We start from the raw sequence: 26216 nt of genomic DNA on the forward strand, positions 1-26216 counted from the left end.
TGCGGTGGAGCGAAATCAAAACATTGCCTTTCCATTGCACAGAAATCAAACAGCTGGGGACGTACCAGGGAAACTCTATCCGCTCGAAATCAAGCGCGTTTTTACGGCAAGAAACATGTCCGGAGTAGTGCGTCGTGATATTTCGCCGATGCTGCAGAAGCTGCGCAACTTTCTGCTCGGTGTAAGTACCCTGCCGAGCGCCTATCGTTCGAGCAAAATTGCAATGTCCCAGAAGAATTACCATTATGTAATCTAATCTGTTTTCCCGGACGGGCGGTTTTCCAGCGTCAACATACGAACGCTCTTCGCTTTGAGGATGGAATTGCAGCCAGAACTCAACCGCCACCGAATCTACCCGATGGACCAGCACATAAGTATGTAGATGCCAGCCGGCACCATCGCGCATCGCGTATCAGTAGTCAGTGTTTCTCAAACATACGAACCCCGTTTCAGACTGTCTGCCAACCACTATGTGATCCGTGATGCTCGTCGCGAAGTTGCTCCCCCGATTGATTTGACCACGCAGAAGCTACTGGCGGAAAAGGGGTAACTAGTGTATTTTTTTTTAGCAATCCTTCCTAGGTGGGGGGATGTGACATGTCTTACTAACTTTTCACTTTTATTCACACAGATCAGCTGCGAAACTTCCGACACCCGGCAAGTCGTTTGGCTGGGATAAGCATTAAATCTTTCGGACTCGTTATAGGTGAACTATGAAGTGAAAAACAACAAGTGCTGTATCCTGTGTTTATCTAGTGAACGTGCGGTCCCGAATAAAGAAGCGAGGACGTGTACCAACTATAGCCGTCTACTTCATTAGTCCGCTCCCGGTTGATCAACCGTCGCGCCGACATGATCGATTACCAATAGGTCTTCAGGTAGCTCAGTCCATAATCGAACAACTACAGCCTGGTGTCTCCAGTCTCCGTTAGACTCCACCAAAACCCCTAGTCTGTTCCACCTAGAATGTTCCACCAAAACCCCTAGTCGCTCGCGAACATACCTTTCATCCCGGCAGAGTTCAGCATTCTCATGTCATGCATTCACCATTGTCGAGATATCAATTGTAATGTAGTTGTCGAAAAGTACGACCTTTGCAAGATAGCATACACTCATCCATCCCCTCGAGGTCGCACCGTATTACTCTGCTTTAGAAGGGAAATGTTTAACGACCAGCAGGCACTTCGTCTCCATCCTGTCGATTGTGAAGGCTGTAATACCGTATAAGTGTGGTATACAGGGTTTTACAGGAGTTCTCACAGCTCTGGGACACTTTATCGGCTCCTTCTTCCGTGAATTGAACTTAATGTAATGAGAATTTGACCCTCACCCCTTGTTGGACAAATCCAATAGGAATTTTCAAGGATCCTTTCCAAAAAGAGTGCCATATAGTTCAATTTCCAACAAATGAAGTTCACTTCCCTTTAGAAAGAGTCAAGGAAGTGTCCCACAACTATGAGAACCCCTGGAAAACCCTATACTTTTCACGGTTAACCGATGCTAGATATACTGTTGAGCAGTACCCAAAATGTAACAGAGCTCGATCGACTAATTTCGGATTCTTTTTTATGCAAACTATTGTTACTCTACTCACAGGCCAATCACTGCAATGATGTAGGTTTCACGTTTATTTACGTTTATTATTGCCACAAATAAGATAGTGGAGTTTATTACATATGCTGTCCTACCTTTTTTTTAATTCTTGATACACTGTTAAAAGCAAACAGCAAAAAGAAAACTTTAAACAATGTGTACGTAACTAGGTTTTATAGTGTGATTTTTTAAACGTGATTTTTGATTTTCTTGCAAGAACTGCGCGTTTTGTTAGTAACTTTTTTTTTCTTTATGTTTCATCAATTGTAAATTGTCATCCTGACTGCGCTCTACGCCAAGTTTAGCAAACTTAACACTATTGCGCACTCATATTGCACAGCACTCTTTGATTATGCCTAATGCTTCTCAATCCCACTTTTCTTGCTTTTCCTCGCCTTCGTCACATTCCTTATCACCAGGTGATAAAGGTGTGTGTAGAATTGCTTTTCCGTTTTTTTTCGAATCCAACATGCAAACCGTCCTTTCTAGCCACTATTCTATTGACCGCGTGTTTCATAGTCTATGCTACATTTTACTCAATTTTTGCCTGTTTGCCTGTAAATGTCAATCAATTTTAATATGAATTGTTATCATCTTGCTCAATACGGCTATAGCAGTACTTCAACCGGCTCGCTACTCACGCTGGACGCTACGAATTTCGTACTTTTTGTTTTCTAATTTGTAGTTTAGTGGCGATCGTGGAAATTGCACGCACAGCGCTTCTCATTTTGCTCCCATAAAGGCAGAAAGGGCATAAAGATGGGAAATGTGCAATGTTTAAAAAATGCGGCATTTGTTACGCTACATAAAAATGGGAAAGACTTGACGCATCGTATCTGGGCGGTTCGTATTAAAACATGCCTTTTCCTGCAAGCACTTTGTCTATTTCGGTTAATTTTCACCGATATCAACTACGGTCTAGTAAAAAAAAACTCCTTCCACTAAGCAGTCGATACATTCTAGTGTGAAAAAGGGTTTCTACATTTCGTATCTTATTTTCTTCCTTTCCTAAACTATCTCGGTAAAAAGCAAAAGTCAGTCATTCGTCAGCACTCTCAGGGATCAAAAGCATCTTTAGTTAGTGTTTTTTTCCTACCCCCTCAACATGTGTCTAGTTTTAGTTTTATTCCAGATAAACCAGATAGTGAATGCACTTAGCAGTTCGGATGGGTAGCGCCTAACGTGGCTTTGTTTAATTTCCATTCGCCATCTATCGGGTAAACACGTGCTAGGAACGTAAAACACCAGTAATTATTATTGAGAAAAAGAGCATGTTCGCGCAAGGCTGCGATATGGAAGCGCATAATGATAGGGTACGGCATTACATGTTGTATGTATAGCACGGCTTTTTTTTTTCTTTAAATCATCTTTTAACTACAAAACAATCCTAAGCACAATAACAACGGGAAGCAAAACATGGACCGCAAAAAATGGCAAACATGAGGATGTTGCGTGTCATACTCCGGGAATGATAACGCCAACTTTTAACCATGTCAATTGTACTCCCTCTCAAGGAGTAACTCTCTCTCTCTCTCTCTCTCTCTCTCTCTCTCTGTTCAGTCATCAAAAACGACTTCCATCCCTCTAGTGTAAATCTGATATGGTATCAAACAAAGAATAAGCCAGATACAATGTGGGAAACCCTCGGAAGGTTTGTCGGTTAGTTATGAAACGGTCGAGCCGTTTTGAGTAAATCAAAATCCAAATAATCGTTTCAGCTACAAAAAGGGCCTGGCAGGAAAATTCATTCTTCTCTCGTCGTCCATAACAATGCGATAGAAAACTTAATCGGAAGTGCAGCAGCGCTGCTGGTATGGAAATATACCGTATTTAGCTTGAACGTCCGCTCACATGCTGGTTCTGGATATGGTTAGGGTAGCACACCGTTCGGACGTACAGGGTGGTACGCTACACATCGTCAATACAGGCCCGTGTTGGAGCGAACGGGAGCCGGTATCTTCGACAGGCCCTTGTCGAGACGCCTAGGCGAAACGACGGACGCTAAATCGCGACAGTTGGACTGCGTACTGTCCGAAGCGTTCGAGAGCGTGCTTGCCCGCTTGGACAGTGTGGAGTGTGGCTTGGACGGGGACGCGCCTGTGCCGACGCCTGCCACCATCACCTTCGACCGATCGAGATTGCCATTGGAGTGCACCCAGGCGGTGGTGAAATCGTCCACCAGCTCGTCCGGTACGCTCGTTTGCGATACCAGCCGCCTTACGCGCTCGACGATCTGCGTATCGTTCGTACCCGAGTCCAGCGTGTCTTTGATTTGCTGCAGCAGCATCGCCACCGCGTCCGTTGAGCTCTTGCTCGGGGACGTGTTGGTGGAGGTGCAGGCCGATCCGGTCGCTTTCGGCGTCCTGTTTCTGCCGGTCATTGTGCGTTCCGCTGCCAGCGAGGCACGGACGGGTGAATTGCGCGTGAACGGTCCGGGTGCTGGCGGGCCGCTAGCAGCCTTGCCCGCCGCACTGAACGTCTGGGACGTGAGCGATGGTCGCTTCTTGTTCGATCGTCCGCTCCAGGTGTTGGTTTCCTTCGCTGACGATTCGCCCGTCGCAGCGGTGGAACCGGCGTGTGCGGTCGGTTTGCGCGTGACCGATTTGGCGATGGATGGCTTGCGGAGCCCGGGTGCCACCGTCAACTCGTCGGTAACCGTGCCGCTGGCGGTGCTTTCGGCACTTTCCTTGCGTCGTGGCCCGACCGGGGAACGCGGAATGCGTGAACCGACACCGCCAGCACCACCAGTAGCGGCAGCAGAGGCAGCCACGCTGGTACGGTCCAGGATACGGTCGGAAAAGCCCGTCTTGCGCAAACCGGTCGCATTCGCAATGTCCACCGTGATCTCGTCATCGTTCACGTACACGCCGTAGCTTTCGAACGAGCCGGATGCAGGACCGGTCGAGATCACCCCGTCCGGGCAATCGATGAGCGAATCGTGCTCGGTGACGAAGTGGGGCACGACCGGCGATCCGTTCGCCACTGCCAGCTCGTCCGAGATCGGCGTCAGATCTTCGTCGTTCGTTTTCGTAGAGCTTTCATCCTCGGTTGGGCTTGCCTGCGAGTCCGAAGTGGTCGTCTCGAGATGCGCTGGGATCAAACGCGGAAAGTAAGTAAACATGAATTGTTAAACGGTTCTATTCATCTATGTGCGATTCCATCCATACCATTGGTATCTGCATCTTCGCTCGACTGTTGACTGTTTCCGAACCCTTTACGCAGCCCGCCAGCACCGTTCGCTGTTTGGCCTGCAGTTTGGCCACCCTGCACCAGCCCCAGACTGCGGTAGCCCTCATCACTAATCTCGCTACCGTTATCGCTGACGCTCTCGTAACGGTTCTTGTCATCTTCCGACGGTAAGACCGTCGTCGCTCCGACTACCGGTGCTACCAGCTCCTTATCACATTCAAAGTGCACTACACCGCCAGCAGCACTGCTCTGTATTCCGCTCGGTTTGCGTTTGTTGGCCACACTGTTCTCCTGCATACGGCGAGGACTCGGTGAGACCGAGCGTCGGGACGTTTTCAACGGTGATCCAGGTGGTTGGAGTTTATCCTGTGAACAGGAAGATAGTGTATTAGTTTAACTTATCATAGTTCATTGTATTTTACCACTTACCCCATTTTCAGTCGGTAAGCGCCGTTGCGCACTGGGGCTGCGGCTGCGACTTCGCGCACGTGCTGGAGGTGACAAAGTATTGCTGTTGTTGCTGGTACCGCTATTGATTGGCGATCCGTTCTGGCTGGGAGTAGCATTGGCTTTCCACGGCGAACCAGAACTAAAGAAAGAGTAAGTTCAAGAAAATCGTTAGAATAGACGCTAACGCACAAGAATAGGTACAACTACAGGTTGGCATGTGATGACCTCCGGATACCTACCGATCATAATGAACCTGAGCTTTGTGCAGCTCGATTCCATTGGCGTTGGTAGTTTTGGTGATCAGACGGGCAGAGGCGGACGACCGATGCTGCGATCGACAACGGCACGGATCGTGTTTGTCCAGGTAGTGTGCAAGCGTGTCCCAGCCGCCACCGACACGTACCATCACGTGTGAACGAAGAATCTACACAACCGGCACAGGATACCGAGGTCGCGCAAGGGAAAACGCAAACACAGTTTCATTAATGATTAATGTTTCGATGCTGCGGTGAGTTTGGGTGTCCACGATTTCGTTAAAAAAAATGTTACATTGTCAAACGGTGGATGGTTTGGACCCTATACCAGCCCATGGGGTTTTGATTTATGCAATCTATAGGGTTCATTGCAGCGGAACCAAAACTCTTTGGTCCACACATAGCGATTCCTTTCCGGCAGTGTGATGCGCAGTCACGTTCACGCAATATTGACCTACATTCCATGCGTCTTCAACTCTTGCGCTTTGTTTGATGAAGAAATAAAACCACTGTGATGTACCCTCGAGTTCGTTTGTACCTTTGAGCGTCGACCTTTGGTTTAGTCGCATCACATTTACACCGTTCCGGTAGCCTGAATCAACCATTTCCATCGGTACAGTAAATTTTTTATTTTATAAGTAAACAATGAGCTGATAACTCAAGTTAATATAATGTGGTAAATCTAATACCTTTGCAATGATCTACTTTTTTATCACATTCAGCGGTTTAGAAGATAACTGTGATAAGATAGGTTGGTAATTTGGAGCAATATTACGCTATATTGCCCTTTTGGTCCGATAATTCCATTAGCCGATTTAATCGTTAGAATCTTTTAATAAATAGGTAAATGTTTTCAATTTTTCTATGATTTTTTAGCATAAGTTACATCGTTCCATTGAATCGATCGATCGATAACGTACATCAAAACAACCAACGAGGGACGGCAAACATATCTAAGGGAAAACTAATAAGTTAGCAATGAACCAACCCTTATCTGGCAAAGATAACAAAGGCGACCAACTCTACACAACAAAATCGATGACGGCACACGAAGAAACCGTCATCAAGTTGTGTCGCAAAAGCGGAAGCGACTTGATAATGACACAGGATGAAATGGCTACATGAATGTTAAGGCAGCACACCAAAAGGTGTCAAGGATAATTGAAATGGGTTGAGATTTTTCAGTCTGCACGTCTCACGAGTTGAGAGTTTAAAAGATTCATGATCGACGCCGCCTGCATATTGGGTTTTGTTCAGGTTAATTTACATTGTTTACATCAGCTTCTGAGAAATCTGTCAAGAATGATGCTCAGGATTGCTTTTCAACCATCTAAAGCCCTTTCCCTACAAATTCCGTCGAACGAAGAAAATGTTAATCCTCAAACTAAAAAGATCCAGGTAAAAAACGGTTCCTTCTACTTTGGTGTCTTCTTAATGGAAGTGCAGTAGAAAGAAACAGACGCCGAATGTTCTCACGGGTTCCTAAACAAATTCTCGGAAGTCAAAATATGTATGCATGTTAAGCTTTAGAATTCCGTACACCTATTATCTACTGCTTTGACCTTTTCTACAGAAAGATAATAGAAAAGCCGAAGCAAATTGGTTACAAAATGATAATCTCAGCTGACCCACACGCTGAAGACATCACTGCTCAGGAATGCCGAAAAAGAGCAAACATGGTTTTAAAAAAAACAGAACGCGTCCTAATACTGCCCCAGGAAAGCATAAGAGTTCCCAGCTTGCAGCAACACGTTTCAAGATTACAGAATGTCTTTCCTTCGGTCACTCTGTCCCACCGCTCAGCTTGGGCAACATACCACCTTCTGCCCACTGGTGTGTGCTGTGTGAATGCCTGCCACTTTGGCTGAAACCGCTCAACATTCAACCCACGGAGGGCAAACCCTGAATCATTATTCCCTCTTCCGGAGTGTACTGGATGCAGTTGTGGTGCGCTCGCCGGGGACGTGTTTAAGGGAAGGCGGTATGCAGCGTTTACTTACCCGCACGAAAATGAGCACTTTGGTATCGCCGATTCTGTACTTGCCCTCCGAGACGCGCACCATCGGGAACTGTGACGGGCAGGTGCACTTTTCCACCAGATCACGAACCTGTGGGAAGAGAGATAGATGGGGTGGAGAGAGAAAGAGAGAATAGAAAAGCACAGTGTACACACCATGCATAAATTAATGAGCATTTGTTTGGGCGTCAATTGATTACGCGTGCCGTGGGCGGGTGTGGTAGCATAATGGTGAAGGTGAACACAAGCGATACTGTCATGGTACATGATAAAAGAGAATCCGAGGGTTTAAGCCTGCCAATCGTCTCGGCGATGTCTACAGCATGATCTATAACATCTATAACTAAAGTGTACGGATTATTGAGCAGGCTCGTTGGTTAGGACCTTATTATGACACAAGAGGCATGGCCAACTCGAGGGGAATTGTGTTTACTCAACTTGGTCGTCAAAACTAGCCGCTGCGGAGCAATTGTGCAAACTTCCAACCACATTGAAGTCCACGTCGTTCTTAACCATCATCCCTCGTCAAGCTGTACCGATCGCTCTGGTACGGCTAGGCTAGGTGGCAACCGGACCATAGGACCAGTTCAAATAATAGCCATACAGTAACCAAAGATCACTGGTCCAAGTTCGCCCACACGATCGAACCCGGGTTTGGTATCGGTCCCCGCCGCCGGACACTAGTCCGTTGCGCCATTCTGCCCTCTCTCTTGCTCTATTGCGATCGATCGATGCCGCGCGATGTCTAAAACACCGCCCCGAGAAGTACGCCAAAGATCACAGTTTACGATCGCGGTATAGTGTGTGTGCACAGCACACGGTGGCGTGTGTGGTGGGTACCGCTTTCCGCTCCGGCTGGACATCAGAACAAGATTGTCGTCGAGGCGCGGGAGGACGAAGAAAGTGGCTTGGATGTGGGTCGGCTGTGTGTCCACTTTTGTACGTGATCGAGGCGGCCGCGGACGAAAGGTTTGTAATAATAATAATAATAATAGTAATAATAATAATGCTAATGCCAATAATAATGGTCATCATCATCATCATCATCATAAGGGCAGTAGAGCCGCCGTACTGCGTGGCCTAAGCCGTAAAGCTGTTTGAAGAGAGTGTGGACAGACAACATATACACACACATACGCACACACAGAACCCTCGCAACAAGAATGTCGTAAGCGCGTGTGGCTCTTACGGCAAATCCTCCGCGCTCGCCAAACCGTACGAACCTGTTCCGATAGAGAAATATGACCTAACCCCACATCCAACTACGCTCCTTGCGGCCCATTCCGCACGAAACTTGGCGAAGAAGTAGCCACCGTCCTCTGCCACTGTCTTGCTGTCTTGCTAGGTTGTCACACACACACACACCCCATGCCCTATCTCCCGGACGAGGGGGGCTCGCGCATGTTCTGTTGTTCTGGCTCCAGCCTATAAAGAACCCATTTGCATACTCATACGCAATGGACCGACTGCTAGGGGGGACCCAGAAGGGAGGGACGAGTAGCCAGGATAATGGTGGCGGTGGTGGTGGTGGTGGTGGCGATGGTGGTGCTGGTGGTGGTTGGCGGGTGGATTATTAGCGAAAAACTATCTAGCGAACCACTTCCTACTCGTTTGCGGGTTTCACGCGTTTGCTTTTACCGTTTGGCACGAGCGACGGCGAGCCTTCCGAGCCGGCCGGACCGATGGGCCGGATGATGTTGGGCGTCGGTGGTGCTGGGTGGAATGCCGCGGCCCGGTGACAATTTGCTGAACCCCGGGAGGGGCGACGCGTTAGAGGTTGGCGGTAGCAGAGTAAATGGGACGTATAAAAAGGGCGGCATATAAGATTTGGTGTTTTGTTGTTGTTGTTGCTGTTGTTGGTGTTAAACAACAATCCGATCCGAAACTCTTAGCATAGGGATGTGTGTGCGTGTGTGTGTATGTAAGTGAGCTAGATGAGATAAATGAGCGCGCCTGCCAAAAGCAGCAAACCGGATGGTCTCGGCTGCCGGACGTCATTGGCATAAGCATAAAAATGATAAATCTAACCATATTTTGGCAGACAGTTTAGGACAACGACCGGCAGTTCTCACATCGTCGCCAAATTATTTATTATCTTCCCCATCGGGTGTACGAGTGAGGCTAGTGAGATAATTTGTAGGCAAAGATTATATGTTTAAAAAAAACGCACGTTTGTAGTGTGTAGTAAACAAACGCTAAACAAACCAGGTCCACAATCTTCATGCACGAGTGAGCCGTGCTGTTTGTTTCACTGGAAGTGAAGATGTTGCGTGATATTTCGTAGTGTTTATTTTGACATGCGCTCGAAAATTTAAAAAGTACTCAGCGAGAAAACATAAATATTGCTGCTTGCCGAGCCCGGATCACACGAAACATTAAATTTCAACAACAACAAAAAATCCGTTTTGTTTGGCGGCAAAACATTACACCTCGATCGTGCCTCGAGAGTGAGAGATCGATACGGGTGGCCTCCCCTCACGGTTAAAGCAAGATTTGCTCAAACTGATTCAAACGTCTTAGTACACCTTTTGCTTGTCTGCGAGTGGTCGTGCGCGCTAAAACTCTCAGCTTCAGGTACCTCGAAGGTACTTCAAAGCAGGAAGACACAACGCACCTTTCCTGGGTGAGTAGGGGGCAGAAGAGGACCACCACAAGTAGCCCGGACACACTTTTCGGCTGTTGCTGTCAATTGTCAAGCAGCGTGTCAAATAACAAAAAAACCGGGCATCGTCATCTACGCGTTGTTGTTTCTTTACTTTGTGCTTAAGGGGAGTGATTTCACCACCCAGCTCACGCCAGCTACACACCACCAATCGGCAAGGTCGCTGCAAACGGCGGGACCCAACGAACGATGCGCGTTGCATCATCGGTTTGATGGAGCCGAACAAACCAGTCCTGCGACCGAATCGGTCCCTATCCCTTACCGGTGGCACTGCCGATCGGCAAAACATAATGGTGGATCGGTGTTTGTCAACAATCAGTGACCTCCTGGCCGCCCCCTGCGGGTGAATGCTAATTGTCGAATTAATTGTGTCCACAGCACGGTGGCATTTTGCAGACAGTTTGTCACCCGGCACCTGCATTGTTGCGCAGGAAGGTTACTAAACAACAGCCCATAGGTCTTTTACGGCAGGTCGATGGTAGTGATGTCACTTGCTACATCTCACCTTTGCCTAAAAGCGATCCTTACAAACGAGTGAAGCGTCGAGGACTTGCGCGTGTTTGCTTATTACACTTATTGATCTCATCGTAAATACGTCCCTGTGATGTCATCGTAAACATCTTGGCCGCGTTCAAGATGCCTCTCCTCTGATAGGAGAAAGGCCACGCAGGCCAAAAGAACGGCCCATTCATAATCCGCACCGAAAGTCACACGCGTGCATCGAGGGCAGGTTGGATACGGTTGCAGTTAAGCGTGCGTAACGTCGTGCCTTCTGTCAACCGTAACCGACCCGAACTGCTCCCCCGGAATGTCGAAGGACAATGTGACACACACACGTTTTTCTTCCCCTTGGCCGAAAGGTGAGATAAATTGGATTGACCCTGGGGCAGGGTTTGGTGGCCGCTAGGGTTTGGAGCTAAATGCCTGGCAAAGCGGATAAAGACGTTTCACTTCTTTAAGCTTCCCCCCAACACGGTCGTACGACGTAGCCCTAATCTGGTGGACGTGGCAGCGGTACTAGCTCCCCCGGAGCCGGGTGTAGGGCAGCTTATCCTCATTAACAGCGATGTCGGTCACTTGCTTCAATTTGTTTACCTCACAAAAAGGCAGTTCGGGAGTTCTTTTGCGCTTACGTTTCGCTTCTAACTTACATTGCCGATCTAGATATGGCTAGGAATAGGGGGGGAGGGTGGAAAAATGTACAACCTTTTCATTTGCCACAGATGCACGCCAACCCCGATTCCCATGGTCTTACTTGCTGCTGCTTTGCCTTACTTACCATTTCGTCCAGGCTCTTCAGATCGTTCGTGACGATCTGGGGCTGTGGGCCGTACATCAGCATCGGCGACTCCGACTCGTGGTCCTCCTCCTCGCTGTCACTGTCGTACAGCTCCGTTTCCGTCCCGGTAGAGACGCCATTACCGGTACCATCGCCGTCGCCGCCCTCGGTCTGCGTGCCGCAACCGACGCCCGCGTTGGCCCGATTGTCGGCCGCTATTTCCCGATCGATCTGCCGTTCCATCTGAACCAGCATGGGCGCAAGCATACCTGATAAACAAAGGGGGGAGGGAAAACCCGTTTTTCATTTCAGTCCAACCATTTCATTTGCCTAGAACATATGATTTTCCACACCCTGACCTACGGTAATACCGATGACATCATCGGGCATTATTAGGCAGAGCTTCCTTTTTTCTAATGTCGAAAATATTGATTTTAAACGTCCTCGGTGGCGGTTTGCCAGACTGTGCGGGGAAAGTCTGAGTCATCGCTGCGGCCGGCATTATTGACCCAGACGATGTGGCGCATACCGAGCCACAGCATACCAAGGAATAATGGAAAACCGCACAATGAAGCAGTCGAGAAAAAGCACTTACCGAACTTGGCACCGCGACGCGCAACTTCCAGCAGGCACAGGATGACGTGTTTTTCGTTCTTGCGCATTATCAAATCGTCCGTTTCGAACAGCAGACACTCGAGAATCTGGAGGCTTTTTCTGTGTGGGTTGGAGTGGGGTGAAAAAAAACGGAAATAGAAAATCGAAATATGCATGCACTCTCTGGTGCGGTGGAAAACAAAACACAAAAAAAAACGCCCAACTGCCGCAATGCTTTTCACACGCAATAGACTCCACACTGCAGACAGGAAGGCAACGTAGGAAGCAATACACTCCGCACACACATCAACCGCGTCCGTTTGCTATTTTTAGAGCCAGCAGTGCCGCCGGGTTTTCTGGGTCAGCGACAGGATAGTGTCCGCAGAGTTGCATACTCTGTACCCTCGTCCTGCTGTTTGGCGCCCTGGTTCCCCAGGGACACCCCGAAGAGCTTACCTGCACCAGGTGATGAAGTTGGAGACGTTGTCCCGGGCAAAAAAGGTGCCACTCTTGGCCGCGGCCAGAAAGTGCACGTTGCCCATGCTCAGGATTGGTCCGGCCAGCCCGGATGTGATCGATTTCGTCATGGATTTGTTCCGTGCCATGCGCCGGGCGACGTACTGTTCGGCGGCCACTCGCACGTTGTTGGCATGCTGTTGTGCGGGAGGATTGCGAGAGAAGAATGGGAAAGAATATTAATCACCTGCGGGGCACATTGGGGTGCTTTGGGATGGGGGTTGATCACGGCTGAGCTGGTCAGTGAGTTGGGTACCGGTATGGTATCTGGACATATTTTTTTTCTTTCTACAGATCAATTAAAACCCACAGCCACACTCGCAACCGGGACCGGGTTGAATTCCGTGCTGGCTGCTTTTATTTGGCAAATCACAGCCAACAAAGAAGCTAAGGGTGTAAAGGGGGAGAAGGGTTGCTGGTGGGAGTTTGTAATCGGTTCGATCGACAAACTCGAACTCGCATGGAATTCTTAACGACCTCGTGGAGAAATGTGACGTCCGTTGACGCAACGTGCTTTTTCGATTACGTTCCCCTCTCCCTTTCGACTGTGCGCGCTGGTAGGCAACGTGGTGAGTAATGGATGTTGTAAAATTTGAGGATGGGTGATTTTGCAAAATTTAAAAACCATCCCCGCAGCACATTGTGCATAAGTGTACGCGACAGTTTTAGACGCTACACCATCCGCGAGCATCACCAGCAAAGATATCGTGTGTTTAAAACCAAACGTAAAAGTAAATATTTGCATACTTTTTCGCACAAACTTTCCGATGAGTAATCTGGACTTAACGTTTTGCCATACTGCTTATGCGCTATGAGCAAGATAAAAATAAGCATTGCCACTCATCGAACAACCGACATGAGCATGGTGATGATCAACTGGGATTTTTTTTCGTTTCAAATTCCATGAAATGCGTGAAAATCTCTCACACACGAGATTAGAACCTGCCCATAGTGGCGACGCCACTAATAAAGCAATCACATCGAACCCACCTCCCCTCCCTGCTCCGAAGGAGCGAAGGAGGTGACAAACTTCATAAATATGGACACGAGAACAAACCCTTGGTTGCGGATCGATCGAAAAAGGACCGATCTGCGATCGACACTCGAACGCTTTTGACATGGCGTGCCCAAAGTGTCCGCCATCGTCGCGGAGAACCCATTAAAGGCGGTCGCGTTCCACGTGTGATCCGTTCCAAAAACAAGCGCCCGATGCTCGATTCGTTCGATTTCTCACACGGTGGCGGAAAGTAGATCAATATATTTTCGGTTTAATTTATGCGGATCGCTTATATTTAGGAACCTGTTCTCTCTCTCTCTAATCGGATCGGAAAGCAAACGCCATCCATATTTGAGTCGTTCTAAGGGGGACACATTAGTAAACTGCAACCAAGGGCTGCACTATACGGCAAGTATGTATGTGTGTGTGCCGATAAGATATCACCCAGACCCTTTTTTTACGCCCACCACAAAAAGTGGTCGTTTGCACAGTGTGTTTGTGAATGCGAATTTTCCATTTTCGTCTACGATTGCCACGACCCACCGTGCACTAAAAGGAGGGGTGGGGCGAGGTGGATGTGCCCTTTATGGCGATGGGCAAACCCTGTCCCCACAGGGAGGCCGCGACAGGCGGGAAACAACAGAAATTAGATGTGCGACGGGTGGCTTAGGTTTTGGGGTTTATTACAGCTGCATTTTTCAACGCCCCGTGCGGTGTGAGGAGAAAAAGCAGCCAGGCTACAATGGCGTGTCGCATGCAGTTGCCAGAAAAGGTGAAACGGTGTTGGCGTTGGAAAAGAGGGAAAGATGGAACCGGAATGGTTGCCGCATTTTCTGTAACTACCTTACCCCCCGCGGGGCTGTAGTTGCTAGAGCGGTTCTTAGCCACTAAAAGCGTACGCGAAAGGCGACTTCATTATCGCAATTATATGCTCGCTGCAACCCGACGACACTAAGCTGGCCCCTGGTACTGCCACGGTTCACGACAGCGGATGGATGGATGGATGGTTGGTTGGTTTGTGCCTTCCCAAACAAGGAAGCGAACGAGTGTGTTCCACCACGTACTCCGCCGCACGGCGCATAGGATTGCGCTGTACCATCGGAATTACGACCATGGTGACCTTGGCTTCGTTGCCTCCCGCACCGTGTGTGCACCATGTGGCGCCTGCACTCTCAGCCAGGCATGTCAAACAATCGATGAGTGAATCGTAGCATCGGGAACACGCTGCCACAAGCTGTACCAGGGATGGTAATGCCAAACATCCTCTCTTGGGTTGCATTTAATGAGACATTAAATAATTAATGTTGATAGTTGTAATATAACGCTTCTCCTTGAAAATAAACGTTTTTACAGTCTATGTCCCAATTATTAAACATACAGTGGAGCGCCGTTCATCCGGTACCTTTTATCCGGCTGTCCGTTTATCCGTACAGTTGATAAATGACAGTTTAATAAAAATGATACATGGCGTTCTAAGGAGAATATTTAAAAAACAAACGGTTATCAGAGCACATTGTCACAACAAAAAACAGACGGTCCCCGAAATACACGGTTACTGCGGACCGCATATAATTTCCGGGTAAGTCGAATCTCGTGATTTCTAGCCAAAATATCACAAATTTTCGTATAATTTAACATTTAATTCGTATATAATAACAGTTTTAAATCTTTTGAAATGTTTTTCAACATTTAATCAAAACGGAAATTATTTGGAATTTGACAATTGATGTGTCAAATCAATACAATTTGCTCAAAGAACTGTCAAATTTAAAAGAAAAATCGTGTATCTCCGAATTCGCGTATAAGAGGTACCACTGTGTATCTCCTGAACTACCTGTATAATTCATGTAAATTTCAAATATTTCTATTGGAAAACATTATTTTAATAAAAAATGGGTAATTGTCATTATTCTAAGAGTCTGTCCGATTCACAACAAAAAAGATTCGATCCACTCTTTGCTTCCATCGCTTTGACACCCCTTGCGCTGTGGTCAGAATCGCGCATCAGAATCGTGACGCATCATGACAGCCCCATCAGCCGCGCGCAACCCTAGCAAACCCACCCCGCAAACACCCCCCCCCCCCCCCCCTTAAAAACTGGTGAGGAAATTGATTTTTTGCTTTCTATTTCACGTGAAGCGTGCAGTGGCAGCGGGCCGACCTGCCACCACTTAGAGGCTTCATTTGCGAACCAAATTGATAGGAAACTAACAAGCGAAGGCGCATAAAAATAGCCAACGCAAATGGCCGCAAAAAAACGCGGGCACTAGAAAAGAACGAGCTTAAACCAACCTATTACGCCATCACGACGACGACGACGGGATAGTACGTGAGCTTTTCGATCGTGTGGCGATCATTGCGTCTTCAACCACAGGGGGACAGGGGGGGTTTAGAATCCACTAAGTACAGCGACACGTTTGTCCACCGGTTTGTATGGCTACGTATGTTTGTCTGTGTGTGTGTGTGTGCTTCACCTCATATAACGAAGAACAAAACGTCAATTGTCGTTCCAGCGCTTGGACATCTACGCGTGTGCGCCCAACAGACTCGGCCGGCACCTCATTCCCGGCCGCACAGTTCCCACGCTTCCACTGAAACCTGTCAAAGAGCTCGCGATGCTCGTGTGACGCTGTGGCGGCGGGCAGCTCCATCGACATGGATTGGACTTTTGACAATGGTTGGACACGCGGCACACGGAGAGACAAACCGTTGCGGTTGCACCATTGCGCGTGTCGCTGGACCGGTGCCGGCACTCGGTGGAAGGGGAGTAAAACGAGAGGTCAAACACTAGCGTCGCGTCCAACCCGCTCCTATCGCCTACTTTGCCGCTCCGGCGACCCGGTTTATGGAGATGAGATGAGATGAGACACAAAGGCGGCCATAATCACACGGTGCCGGTGCCGATGTCAAGATCACTGGCGACCTCCTCTGTGCGGTCGCTATTAGCACAGCTAGCGAAGCGAGCTTGGTCAAAGGTTTGGCCATTTCGGGCGATCTCTGATCGTAGTACGGCGTTGTTTAGATGCGCGATGGGTGTGGAGTTTGATGCGGATCCTTCAATAATATGGAGAAGCTATTGTTTTTGCTGCTCTGTCTCTTATGTTTAATCTTCTTAAGCAGTGTCAACATACACACACATACAGATTGGACACATGGGTAAAGATGGTGAAGGTGGCGAGAAGGAAAGACGTTAGAATGCAAAGCTTACAACAGAACCGTTTTAGCGCAAAACTACTTTGCAAGATCGAAGATCAAAGAGTGGCGAAAACACGGTCACAAAAATACAGCTTTTAATGAGAAGCGAACGCCAAAACGGCGACATTGGATTCGTTTAAAAGGAATAAAAGCGGACGTTAAACAAGTCATATCGTCGAATTGGAACGTTATGGAAATGCTTGGAGTTTATCAACGATTTAAAGCTTTAAATAAAATCGTAAACCCAACTGCTGCCGATCCAGACGATCGTTTCATCCGGTCGCTTAAGCTTGTTTCTGAAATGCTCGTGAAATTTTCCTCGCAGAACGGCCTCTTAAAGAGAGGTGCTAAGTGATCAAGAAGAAGATCAATACTTATTTACCTCATACCTCTAATCGGATCTTGCCTGTGGATGGGTATGGGATTTAGTAGATATAAATTTTAACGATCTTCCAAACATTAACGACGATCGTGCGTAAACGATCGTGTCATCTTCGAAATGTTCTGCGACTGGATTCAAAGCAAAGTCAGCGCGTAGTCGTAAAATTGACCCCCTTGGGGTCAATAACTTTTAAAAACCTCCTAAGCAGCATGGAAGTTTCAATAAATAGTTTCAAACATTAGACATAACCCAACTCAATGTCACTCCAACGCGTCGTTGACAAAGCAAGACAAAGATTGTCACTGTCCGATAGCGTAAATGGATCAATGTTAACTCACTGCTCGCTTACAAAGTTGACTATGTGCAAGGTTGAACACTTGCTCTACCTATATTACCTGTCAAACTGCACGACATCTTAAAAGCACACACTCAATCTCGAAAGATCATCTTCGGCCAGTCTAGCAGAAACATTGTCCCATTGTTAGTTGTGCCGTTGTCCTTGAGTGGAGCAAAAGCTTTTAAAAACATTCCAGCTGGAACAAACACGGCCAAAAAATGCCAAAACCGCACATTAGGTACACACGAGCGTGTGTCCTCGTGGATTTCGTGGCAGCAGAGATATATCTAATGAATGAAATCGTTCCAAATCGGGGGCATTAAAATTCCTTCAATTTAATTGTACTGACACTAAACGTCCAATCCACCCAGAGCAGCCCCATGCCCCAACAATCCGACTGGCATGCCCGCGTGTGCGTTGTTTTGTCGTGCCCAAAAGTTCAAGGAACCCGCGTGTGCATGTTCGAAGCAATCACCAATAACCTCGCGAGTGGGTGAGCAGCAGCAACACAATCTGGGGGTAACGTCGCTGCCGAACCTGCGCGCGGCCTCGGTGACCAAAAATGGCGCGCGCGGGCTTGTGATTGATAAATGGACCACACCGAAGGTGCGCTGACAAGGAAGCGCAGACTCGACGTGGTTGGGAAAAGAAATAAACTTAAAAACTTTTAAAAATTAAGAAATGATAACAAATTCTATTAAGAGTTACTCACAGAACAGTGGAAATTCAATATGCAGTTCGAAAGCACGCAATATTCGTAAAATTTTAATTTCTATCCAAATTCGAGGGCGTCGGCCAAACCGATGTTAAATTTTGTTAGAACACCATTTTTCATTCATGTTAAACATAAACGCAATTTCGATCCAAAAAGAGTTGAGGCAAACTCTAACGACGCACGGCGGGAACAGAACGTACAGTTAAAAATAAATCACACTTCCCCCTAAATTCTGTTCCACCAAATAGATTGCATGCCTCACGCTAATCCTTCCGAATCTTACAGCCCGCACAGACGCGGGATGGGGCCGGGGACAGGTATGGCCCGCTTCACTGCAGCGAAACGTCAGTAGACTGTGCCCCAGCAACAGTGCCGCCACCGTAGCTGCATTCCATCCTTGCCGCTTGCCGCCCCGGTTGATAAGCGATTATTCAAGCCATTTCCCGCGCCGGCCCATCTCACCCACTCGAGAGGCGCATTCACGAGCTCATAAAGCGTTCAATTGCAGCCAATTCAAAAAACCCCCCTTCTAAAAAGGCAACCATCGACCGACAACCCAATTTATTCCGCCCTTTCGCAGGAACTAGTTATGTGCGTGTGTGTGTGTCCCGTTTAGTTTTGACGTTGAGCCGCTGAGAAAGACGGCCGACGGTGTATAGTGGCACCCGCATAGCATAACTGGCAAGGTAGTGGAGGCGAAGGGGGCGAGTTTGAAGTGTGAAGGAACTTTCAGTGTATGTGTGTCTGTGTGGTCTATGGTGCATATGAAAAGTGAAACCTCCCAAGCGCTAGAACCCTTGTGTGCAGCATACGCCCAGCAACCGTTTTTTGTGTTGAGCTGGTTGTTGGATTTCTTTTTTTCTTTTTTCTCTGTGATGGAGCAAGTTGGCCTTTCAGCTGCACCCTCCTGGCCCGATAATGCTGGTGGCATGAGTTTGTGTGTGTGTGTGTGTCGTATGCTATGTTGTGCCAGTTGTTCTAAATAAATTCTCATTCCCCATTTGTAGTCATCGTCGTCGTCGTCGTCGTTCTTTCACGCCGGAGGTAATCCTTCCGTCCATGGGCACGCGGGCATCGAGAAGGGAGGAGGAGCACGTGGGTCCCGGACGTAGGTTTAAAAACAAAATGAAACAACTTGCCATTAAATCCGGCGGCACCGTGCGAGAGCATCAGAATGCAATGCTGCGCTACTGCCCGTATCAAACACGCCCGTGGTAAGAACATTACGGCGGCAAGGGAGACGACGTGTCAGATGATTGTGAGGACGGCCCGCGCTGGTGCCACAAATTCGAGGGACTATTTTTAGGGGAGTTCCCATCATTACTCCCTACCGGTCGGTGAAATGCGTTCCCTAGCATCACCACCATCAACGCCCCATTCTTTCATGCTGGCCGCATTTGATCGTTGCAACTAGCCTCTGCTGCTGCTGCTGCTGCTGCTGCTGCGGCGATCACATCAAACCAGGGACGTGAGCGGTACACACTTCCGCATCCTCTCAACTCGGTGGAGCAGCGCGCGGGTGACGATTAGGGGAATGCACCACGCACCGGTGTGTGTGAGAGTTTCTTTTTTTTTTTGTGTGCAATAATGGGTTTCTATTTTGCGCCACGATCGTTCAACCGCGAGCAACGAACACTTTCGCAGCGCTTGTCCTGCCCTTTGCACTTTGAAGGCGTAGGCACGCCACGCTCACGGCACTACCCGGTGGTTCTAGTTCTGGCCCGCCAGCGTGACGACGTATTTAGAGCAATGCACGCATCACGTCCCTCCTATCACATGTCGTTTCTACACGTTCCTTCTCTGCTAGACGACCACCCCGTGCGCTACACCACTTCCTATTTTCATGTTGTGTGTTTGATGTTCGTTTTCTGTTTTTGTTGTTGTTAGTTTAACAAGAGTCATTCATTTTTTTCCTCCTCGTTTTGGCTCGAGGAAGCAGTGGCACGAATCTCTACCCGCGTACACGTATCACGTAGGATCTCGCAAACAACCGCAACAAAAACAGAACCGAGATTCCCGCCAAATAAGGAGCACACCGCGTGCGTGAGGAACGTCGGCCCAATCAACGGCGACCGGCGATAGAGCCCCACCGGTGTGATTCAACAGGTCGTCGTTGTCGTCGCCTATCGGCAGCGCGCGGTGGTTGTTTCGTCGCCGAGGCGCAGTTGCCGTGTGTAGCAGCAGGTCGTCATCATTTGCAGATCATGGTCGCGGATGGGTCCCGGCTGTGTGTTTGCAGCACAGCGCGAGCGGCAGGTTCGAGTGGCAATTTCCTTATCCAGCATCGGGCAGGTATGCTTGCGGTGTGGCGGCATGGCTCTCCTCCGGGTGACCTTCTGTGTGTACACCAACAAGGCGACAAGGTCTCGAGGAGTGATATGCGGCGCCAGATCGCACACACCGGCGGCGCTGGGAGAAGACTCTTCCGCACCCGGACAGCGCAAAGATCAACGTACCGGCGCGCCTCAGGGAAACACAAAAGGGGGAAGAAAACCTTGACAGGCGATTCTAATAAGGCCGCAGGGAAAAGAAAGGCAACCCAGCGGTCGCTGGCACGAAGTATTGTTTGGCCGTTGCCGAAGAAACTGTCCATTGATAGGACGACGATACGTTGCACCAACAATATCCGATAAGTTTACGCGTGGGACTTGTTAGACTTTGTGGAACCACCGGTCGAAAATGTTGAGTTTGTGTTCAAAAGAATACATTAAATTGCAACCCCTTGGCGAGATCAAGCTATCGGCAACTATCGAAAATGATATCCCACAATCTGTTCCCTAATAGAAACGGTCCCTAAACGGAAAGTTGAAACCAAATGTCAATTTGTAGTATTTAAAGTCAACCCCAACCAGCAGAATATGGTAAAAACCAGTTTCTACCCAGAATTTAGCAGACAAAATGCGAGGGCATACACGTACATTCCCGCGCCCCCAGTAAGTCAGCCGCCTCCCGGATCTCATGGTGTCTCGCCCCTCGAGGCCCGGTGGACAGAAAATTGGAACAATACTTACTACAAATCGCTCGGGTGCGCGTGTGGGCGCTGATTTACGGAATGCGACGGAATGCCAACGTTTGTGCGTCTGCTGGGCCTTGGACGGAGACCAGACAGACCCAACTCGGGACGATATTTGTTTTTGTTTTCGTTTTTTCGAGCTCCGCTCGAGTCATCTTCACGAGTTAATTGGTGTTAATGAGTACGGCGCAGCAACAGCAGCAAATGCAACGTTTTAATTAAAACAATCAGAACTCCAAACCATTCAACGCCGTTCCGGAAGATTCCGCATGCCAACCGGTTACTAATGGAGACGACAATTTTCGGAACGGATTGTACGGGTGACAAATTCCAAACGGTTATCCCCTCGCCTGAGGCCGAGTGAGCTGGAGAGTGTACAAATGCATTGGATGGGGCCGAGATGCATTCCATAAATGAAACGACTCAAACACTCCATCCTCTCACCTCACTACCCCACTACCAGAGTCAAGGAGTCGTCAAGGCAAATGGTTTCCAACGAGCCGTGAAAGTATGCATATGAGGGTTAGGATTTCTTCTTCGCGGGGTGTGGACAATTAATTGATGCAAGGTTACTGATCACGTTAACACGCGTAGGGTGGTGATCAATTGTTTTATTTTGAAAGCTTCAAACAAGGGTTAGGTTTTGGAAAGTTTCCAATGGCGACACGCTTGTAAGGCAATTTTATTTGCTGTACATATCAATTCTACACAGTTTAAGATATACATTTGTAGATTACATCAATTACGTTTGGCGATGTAGAAACAATTATATTCTTAAAACGTGTTAAAAAAGAAAAACAAAAAACATATGCAATATATTCGAACCACTTGACATAAAGTGGCACAATAAATTCTACTACAACAAGATTCCAGGCAATAATAAAAAATTAACATAATTCTACGACAAATATTCTCAAGGGCAACGGCTAAAAATCAACTTAAATAGGTCACCGAAGCAACTTTACGCAAGGACAATGCATCAATCTGGTTTAACCTTAAATAGTGATGACTGCATTGATTATATACATAAATTACAAAATTTATAGCACTGCTCTTTAGCCGGCTTTGCAATTTTATAACTTTTGCTGGATTAGCAAAGAAGGACCGCACGGGTAGTGAATAAAAATAACAAACCACAGCCGGACAGTAGTAGCCGTAAATGCTTACACAATGGAAACTTCAATCTGTGCCACAAGCCCAAATCTGTGAGAAATATTACACGCGCACGCTAGCAGGCGTGTAAGAGATGCGTCGACCGTATTCCGCTACAAGCTACAAGTTGTTGCTACCATCGGCATTGGCAACATTTATGAATGAATCAACTCCGCGTAACCTAAACTTACCTTGCACAGTGCAACGCCCGTATCCAGTCGGTCCATAAAGTTTTCCACGTTGATGCGCAGGTCCGGATACATCGTGTTGAGCCATTCGGCCAAATCTTCGCGCATCGCGTACAGATACTCCTCGCTCGATTTGAACGGCCGGTACGGCCGGGATTCTAGCAGTACGGTGTTCATTTTTGCTGTTTGGGTGCTTCGGCTTCTTTCGCAAACTGTCGTTTAACGTCCTTTTCAGGGAACGTTTTCAACTTTCGTTGCAAGTTTAGTTGACTAGTTTATTGTCTATGGTGTGATATAATGGTCCACCAAAATGCTTGGTTGGAAACCTGGTACTCTCCTTAGGCGCTGACAGGCCTTTTCCGTTCGTTTATCGATTGGATTTTCATCGAGAGAAAATCTGGAATGAGAACAGTGAAATCGAAAGTTAATTAAACACGTTTAGAAACCATACGTTAATTGGATGAGGAGGCGCGCGTTTCAGAAGATGCTGTTTTTTCCGCTCATAGCTAATCAGATTGTTAATCACGCTCGAATTCTCAACGGAGAGGGAGAGCAAGAGTGATAAATTGGAAAATTCTCAAATTAACTCTGTTACCGATTGAACTTGATAATTAACAAAACAGACACGCTTCACAGTAACTCCCTCTCATTTAGCGTCTCCCGCCTAAGGCTTCAAAATCAAGTCCCAAAAAAGAGCAATGAAACATGAAAAGGAAAAGTGAAACGAATGTTAAGGCCACACTACTAAAATGAGCATAACAAAGCAACAGGAAAAGCCAAACCTAGAGCAAAAGTGAAAAGATAGTCAAGAACAAGTACCGAACTGCGGGGCCGGCGAAGGCGAAAGCGACACAAACGAAAGGAAGCCACCAAACCAAATCCAGACTAGGGAAGAACTCGGCCCAAACAGAAGACAGAAATAAAACGATGAATGACGGTAATGCGATAGCGCCGCCGGTAGGTTAATTGGAAGTACGATGTTTAACGTGACCGCATCGGGGACCGCTTTCTTCACCCCATCAGGCCTTTCTCTCTGTCTCTCTTTCGCCTTCTGCCGCCCTCTAGTCGTGCGATCGTGTGCATGCACGGTCTGATCCTCCCCTTACGTTACACAGCTGGGCGAAGGTGCCAAAGGATCTTTTCGATGTTTTGCCGGCGTGTCGAATTTCGTGCCGGGTTTCATGTTACGTGTGGTGCTCTGCCAGGTGAGATGAGAATGTAATGCACTGGCCGACTGGTTGGCAGACGGATGAAACGTACACGTCCAACAGATGCACTTGCGGGGTAACCGTCACGATGCGGGAGCGAGGTAACCGTGAGGGCAACAAATGATCCGCTAATAGAGGTATCGCGCCCACCTCATATTCCTTTTCCCCTTGCTTCCCTTGCTAACACAAAACCAGCCCGTGATTACCCTCTTAAGAGATGTTAAATCGACTGAGATAATAAGCGATTCCCTTTGGGGCACACGAAGGAAAATAAAGATACCAAAACAGAAACAAAAGCCAGAAATACGCGGGAAGGCTGAGCGTGACGAGTGGAGTGACATAAAACAACACGAAGTATCGGAGTTGTAATTTGTTGGGGGAAACTTTAAACCAATTTGTTTCGGCCTGCGGTAAACCCGGAATTCAAGTTCACACCGTTTACGCCGTAATCTTGCCCAAGTTGTGCTTTGCCGGGGTGGTGTCTTGCCGAACAGGTTCGTAAATATAATTATAAGCTCAGGGTAAAATCATTCAATTAGCTTAAACAAATTGCTGGATAAGCAAACGGAATGGCGTATTAACATTGATTTAGATATTTTAGGTTCAATTTTAATATTTGCCCACCTAGGGCCTTCAGTTTGATTGATTAATTCAAACAAATTATGAACAAAATTAAGAAAAATATGTAAGGATTGCATATTTCATCAGATTGAAACCAAAACGTTTGACAAATTGCTTAACCTCTTGAGTGCTACTTGCATAGCTAATGCGTCGTTTCAGGAATGGGGTTCTGCCTCCCAACCTCTCGTGTCGTGTCATATTCCTTTCAAAATAGCCATTTAACCTGTGGAATGGTCAAATATTTGGCAACATTTATCCCAAACACTTTTGAAGTCTCCCAAATATCGATGATTTATTGTATTGTTGTTGTTGTACCTCATCCGAATGTGTTCGCGGGTGAAAACGTTGCATAATTCCGACTCGCCAAATTGATTCATTCGCTTTGTTCGCGCATCTTGTCGCTTTTGTCTCGCTGGGCGATGTTTAACAAATCTGCCACCAAAAAATCACTCTATTCAAATGTATTCCGGGTGTAATCGGGCGTAGTAAAGCTGCTCTTTAAAATTCGGCAATTTCTCACCCACCGTCACCTCGCTTGACACAGTTCCCACATGGGGAATGAATATCTATTTGACGGTTTTCGTCCCGTGCCTTTACACAGTTTTACAACTTCACACTACTTTGAACACAGAGAGGCAATAAAAGAAAATAAAAATAACGCACAGCCCGCCAACAAAGCTTTCGCGCGACCGGCCCCTGCTTGTGGCGTGTTACGAAGTGAGACAAAAGTTGCGGAGCTGAAGTTTTGGCAAAGCGTTTGGAAACATGCGGAATGTTAAAGACTGGAAGGAGGTTTTTTTGGCAAGCGTACAAGATAAAGCATGCACATTACCATGCAATCCCATGATTGATGTCAAAGACCTTTGCTCCGCTCGGGAAGGAAGAGGAAAAAAATGGACAGCAAACAACAATGGTTCCACTTGAGATGCCAATAGTGGGCCCATTTTCGAGCCCTACTGTCTAACGACTACCGAGCCAGTCGTTCGTGTCACTGTTCCCGCAAACCACTGCCACACCACACGCTCACTCATTTCCCACGTTCGTCCCCTTTCGGTACCCACTGATTATTCTTATTGCAATCGAGAAATTTAAATGACGAAATAAGTAATAGCTTACGGCTTACGGTCCCCGACCGCCAGAGCACACGCGCACGCTCGCCCGCCTCCCAATCCTGCCGGCTTCAAAATCGCCAACCGAAGCCAAAAATGCCACACCGGTGACGTGTCCGGGGTTGCGTTTGAAAGGGGGAGTTTGCAAATTAATGAAAAAAACCCGCAGCGTACCCACACAGCGGCACAACACGGCGCCCCCCCCCCCCCTTTGCTCAAACATTACACCGAAAAGTGACCGCATTTCGGCACGGTGCGCGATCTGGCCGGGCCAGCAGCCAGTAGCATTCCGTTCGGCCGGACGGTAAGACCGACTCCATCAGGTTGGCGAAACCCGGCGTGCTTAATGAGAGTGAGACAGACGCTGTATAGAAATGAGGTCACTCAACCTTCCACCTTCGTGGCGGGATTCCGTGTGCGTACCGGCGCGCGCGTTATGTTTTGACGGCTCCCCCCTTAGCATTCCTCCCCCGCACACGTGGCTGCGCTAATCTGGCGGGCGCAACCGATAATACCGTCCTCCGCGCGTCATGCGTCGGTTTGGCCGTTAGTGATCGGTTTTCGCGGCCGCCGATGTCGTTGGAGTGGCCGCATAGCTGTCGTTCGGATCGCTTCACCAGGGTGGCTGTTGGGCGCGAAACGAGTTCGAAGTTCATTAAAAGAATAAACGCCACTGCACGAGGTTTGGTTGCAGTTTGTTGGTGTCTAGTGCGAGTGAAACCGCAAAACAAATTAAAATTGTCAT

General features: G+C 47.9%; 2 protein-coding genes across 3 annotated transcripts in view; one reads left to right on the top strand and one right to left on the bottom strand.

The window, feature by feature from the left end:
• The first annotated feature begins 6 nt into the window (after window positions 1-6).
• On the top strand, window positions 7-801 carry LOC120952787 (NADH dehydrogenase [ubiquinone] 1 alpha subcomplex subunit 7-like). The gene is made up of 4 exons (XM_040372295.2): window positions 7-181; window positions 286-374; window positions 454-546; window positions 632-801. The coding sequence occupies exons 1-4, from the start codon at window positions 116-118 to the stop codon at window positions 684-686; spliced, it is 303 nt and encodes a 100-aa protein (XP_040228229.1). The 5' UTR covers window positions 7-115; the 3' UTR covers window positions 687-801.
• Window positions 802-1601: 800 nt separating this feature from the next.
• The window catches only part of LOC120952778 (GAS2-like protein pickled eggs), a 34578-nt gene continuing 9963 nt past the window's right edge, over window positions 1602-26216 (bottom strand). For both annotated transcript variants that reach the window (XM_049607899.1, XM_040372271.2), the window contains exons 3-11: window positions 22537-22930; window positions 12495-12691; window positions 12040-12158; window positions 11445-11713; window positions 7487-7594; window positions 5472-5656; window positions 5212-5371; window positions 4761-5148; window positions 1602-4683 (exon numbers count right to left, since the gene is read on the bottom strand). In XM_049607899.1, coding sequence (XP_049463856.1) covers window positions 3512-4683; window positions 4761-5148; window positions 5212-5371; window positions 5472-5656; window positions 7487-7594; window positions 11445-11713; window positions 12040-12158; window positions 12495-12691; window positions 22537-22710 — 2772 coding nt within the window. In that variant the 5' untranslated portion in view covers window positions 22711-22930 and the 3' untranslated portion in view covers window positions 1602-3511. The remainder of the gene's footprint in view (window positions 4684-4760; window positions 5149-5211; window positions 5372-5471; window positions 5657-7486; window positions 7595-11444; window positions 11714-12039; window positions 12159-12494; window positions 12692-22536; window positions 22931-26216) is intronic.

Source organism: Anopheles coluzzii, chromosome 2, assembly GCF_943734685.1.
Source record: "Anopheles coluzzii chromosome 2, AcolN3, whole genome shotgun sequence".
Taxonomy (NCBI): domain Eukaryota; kingdom Metazoa; phylum Arthropoda; class Insecta; order Diptera; family Culicidae; genus Anopheles; species Anopheles coluzzii.

Excerpts from the sequence above, each read along its gene's own strand:
- LOC120952787 (XM_040372295.2), top strand. The coding sequence starts at position 116 with ATGTCCGGAGTAGTGCGTCGTGATATTTCGCCGATGCTGCAGAAGCTG. Across the intron at positions 375-453 it reads CCCGATGGACCAGCACATAA|ACTGTCTGCCAACCACTATG; the intron begins GTATGTAGATGC and ends ACCCCGTTTCAG. Across the intron at positions 547-631 it reads AAGCTACTGGCGGAAAAGGG|ATCAGCTGCGAAACTTCCGA; the intron begins GTAACTAGTGTA and ends TTATTCACACAG.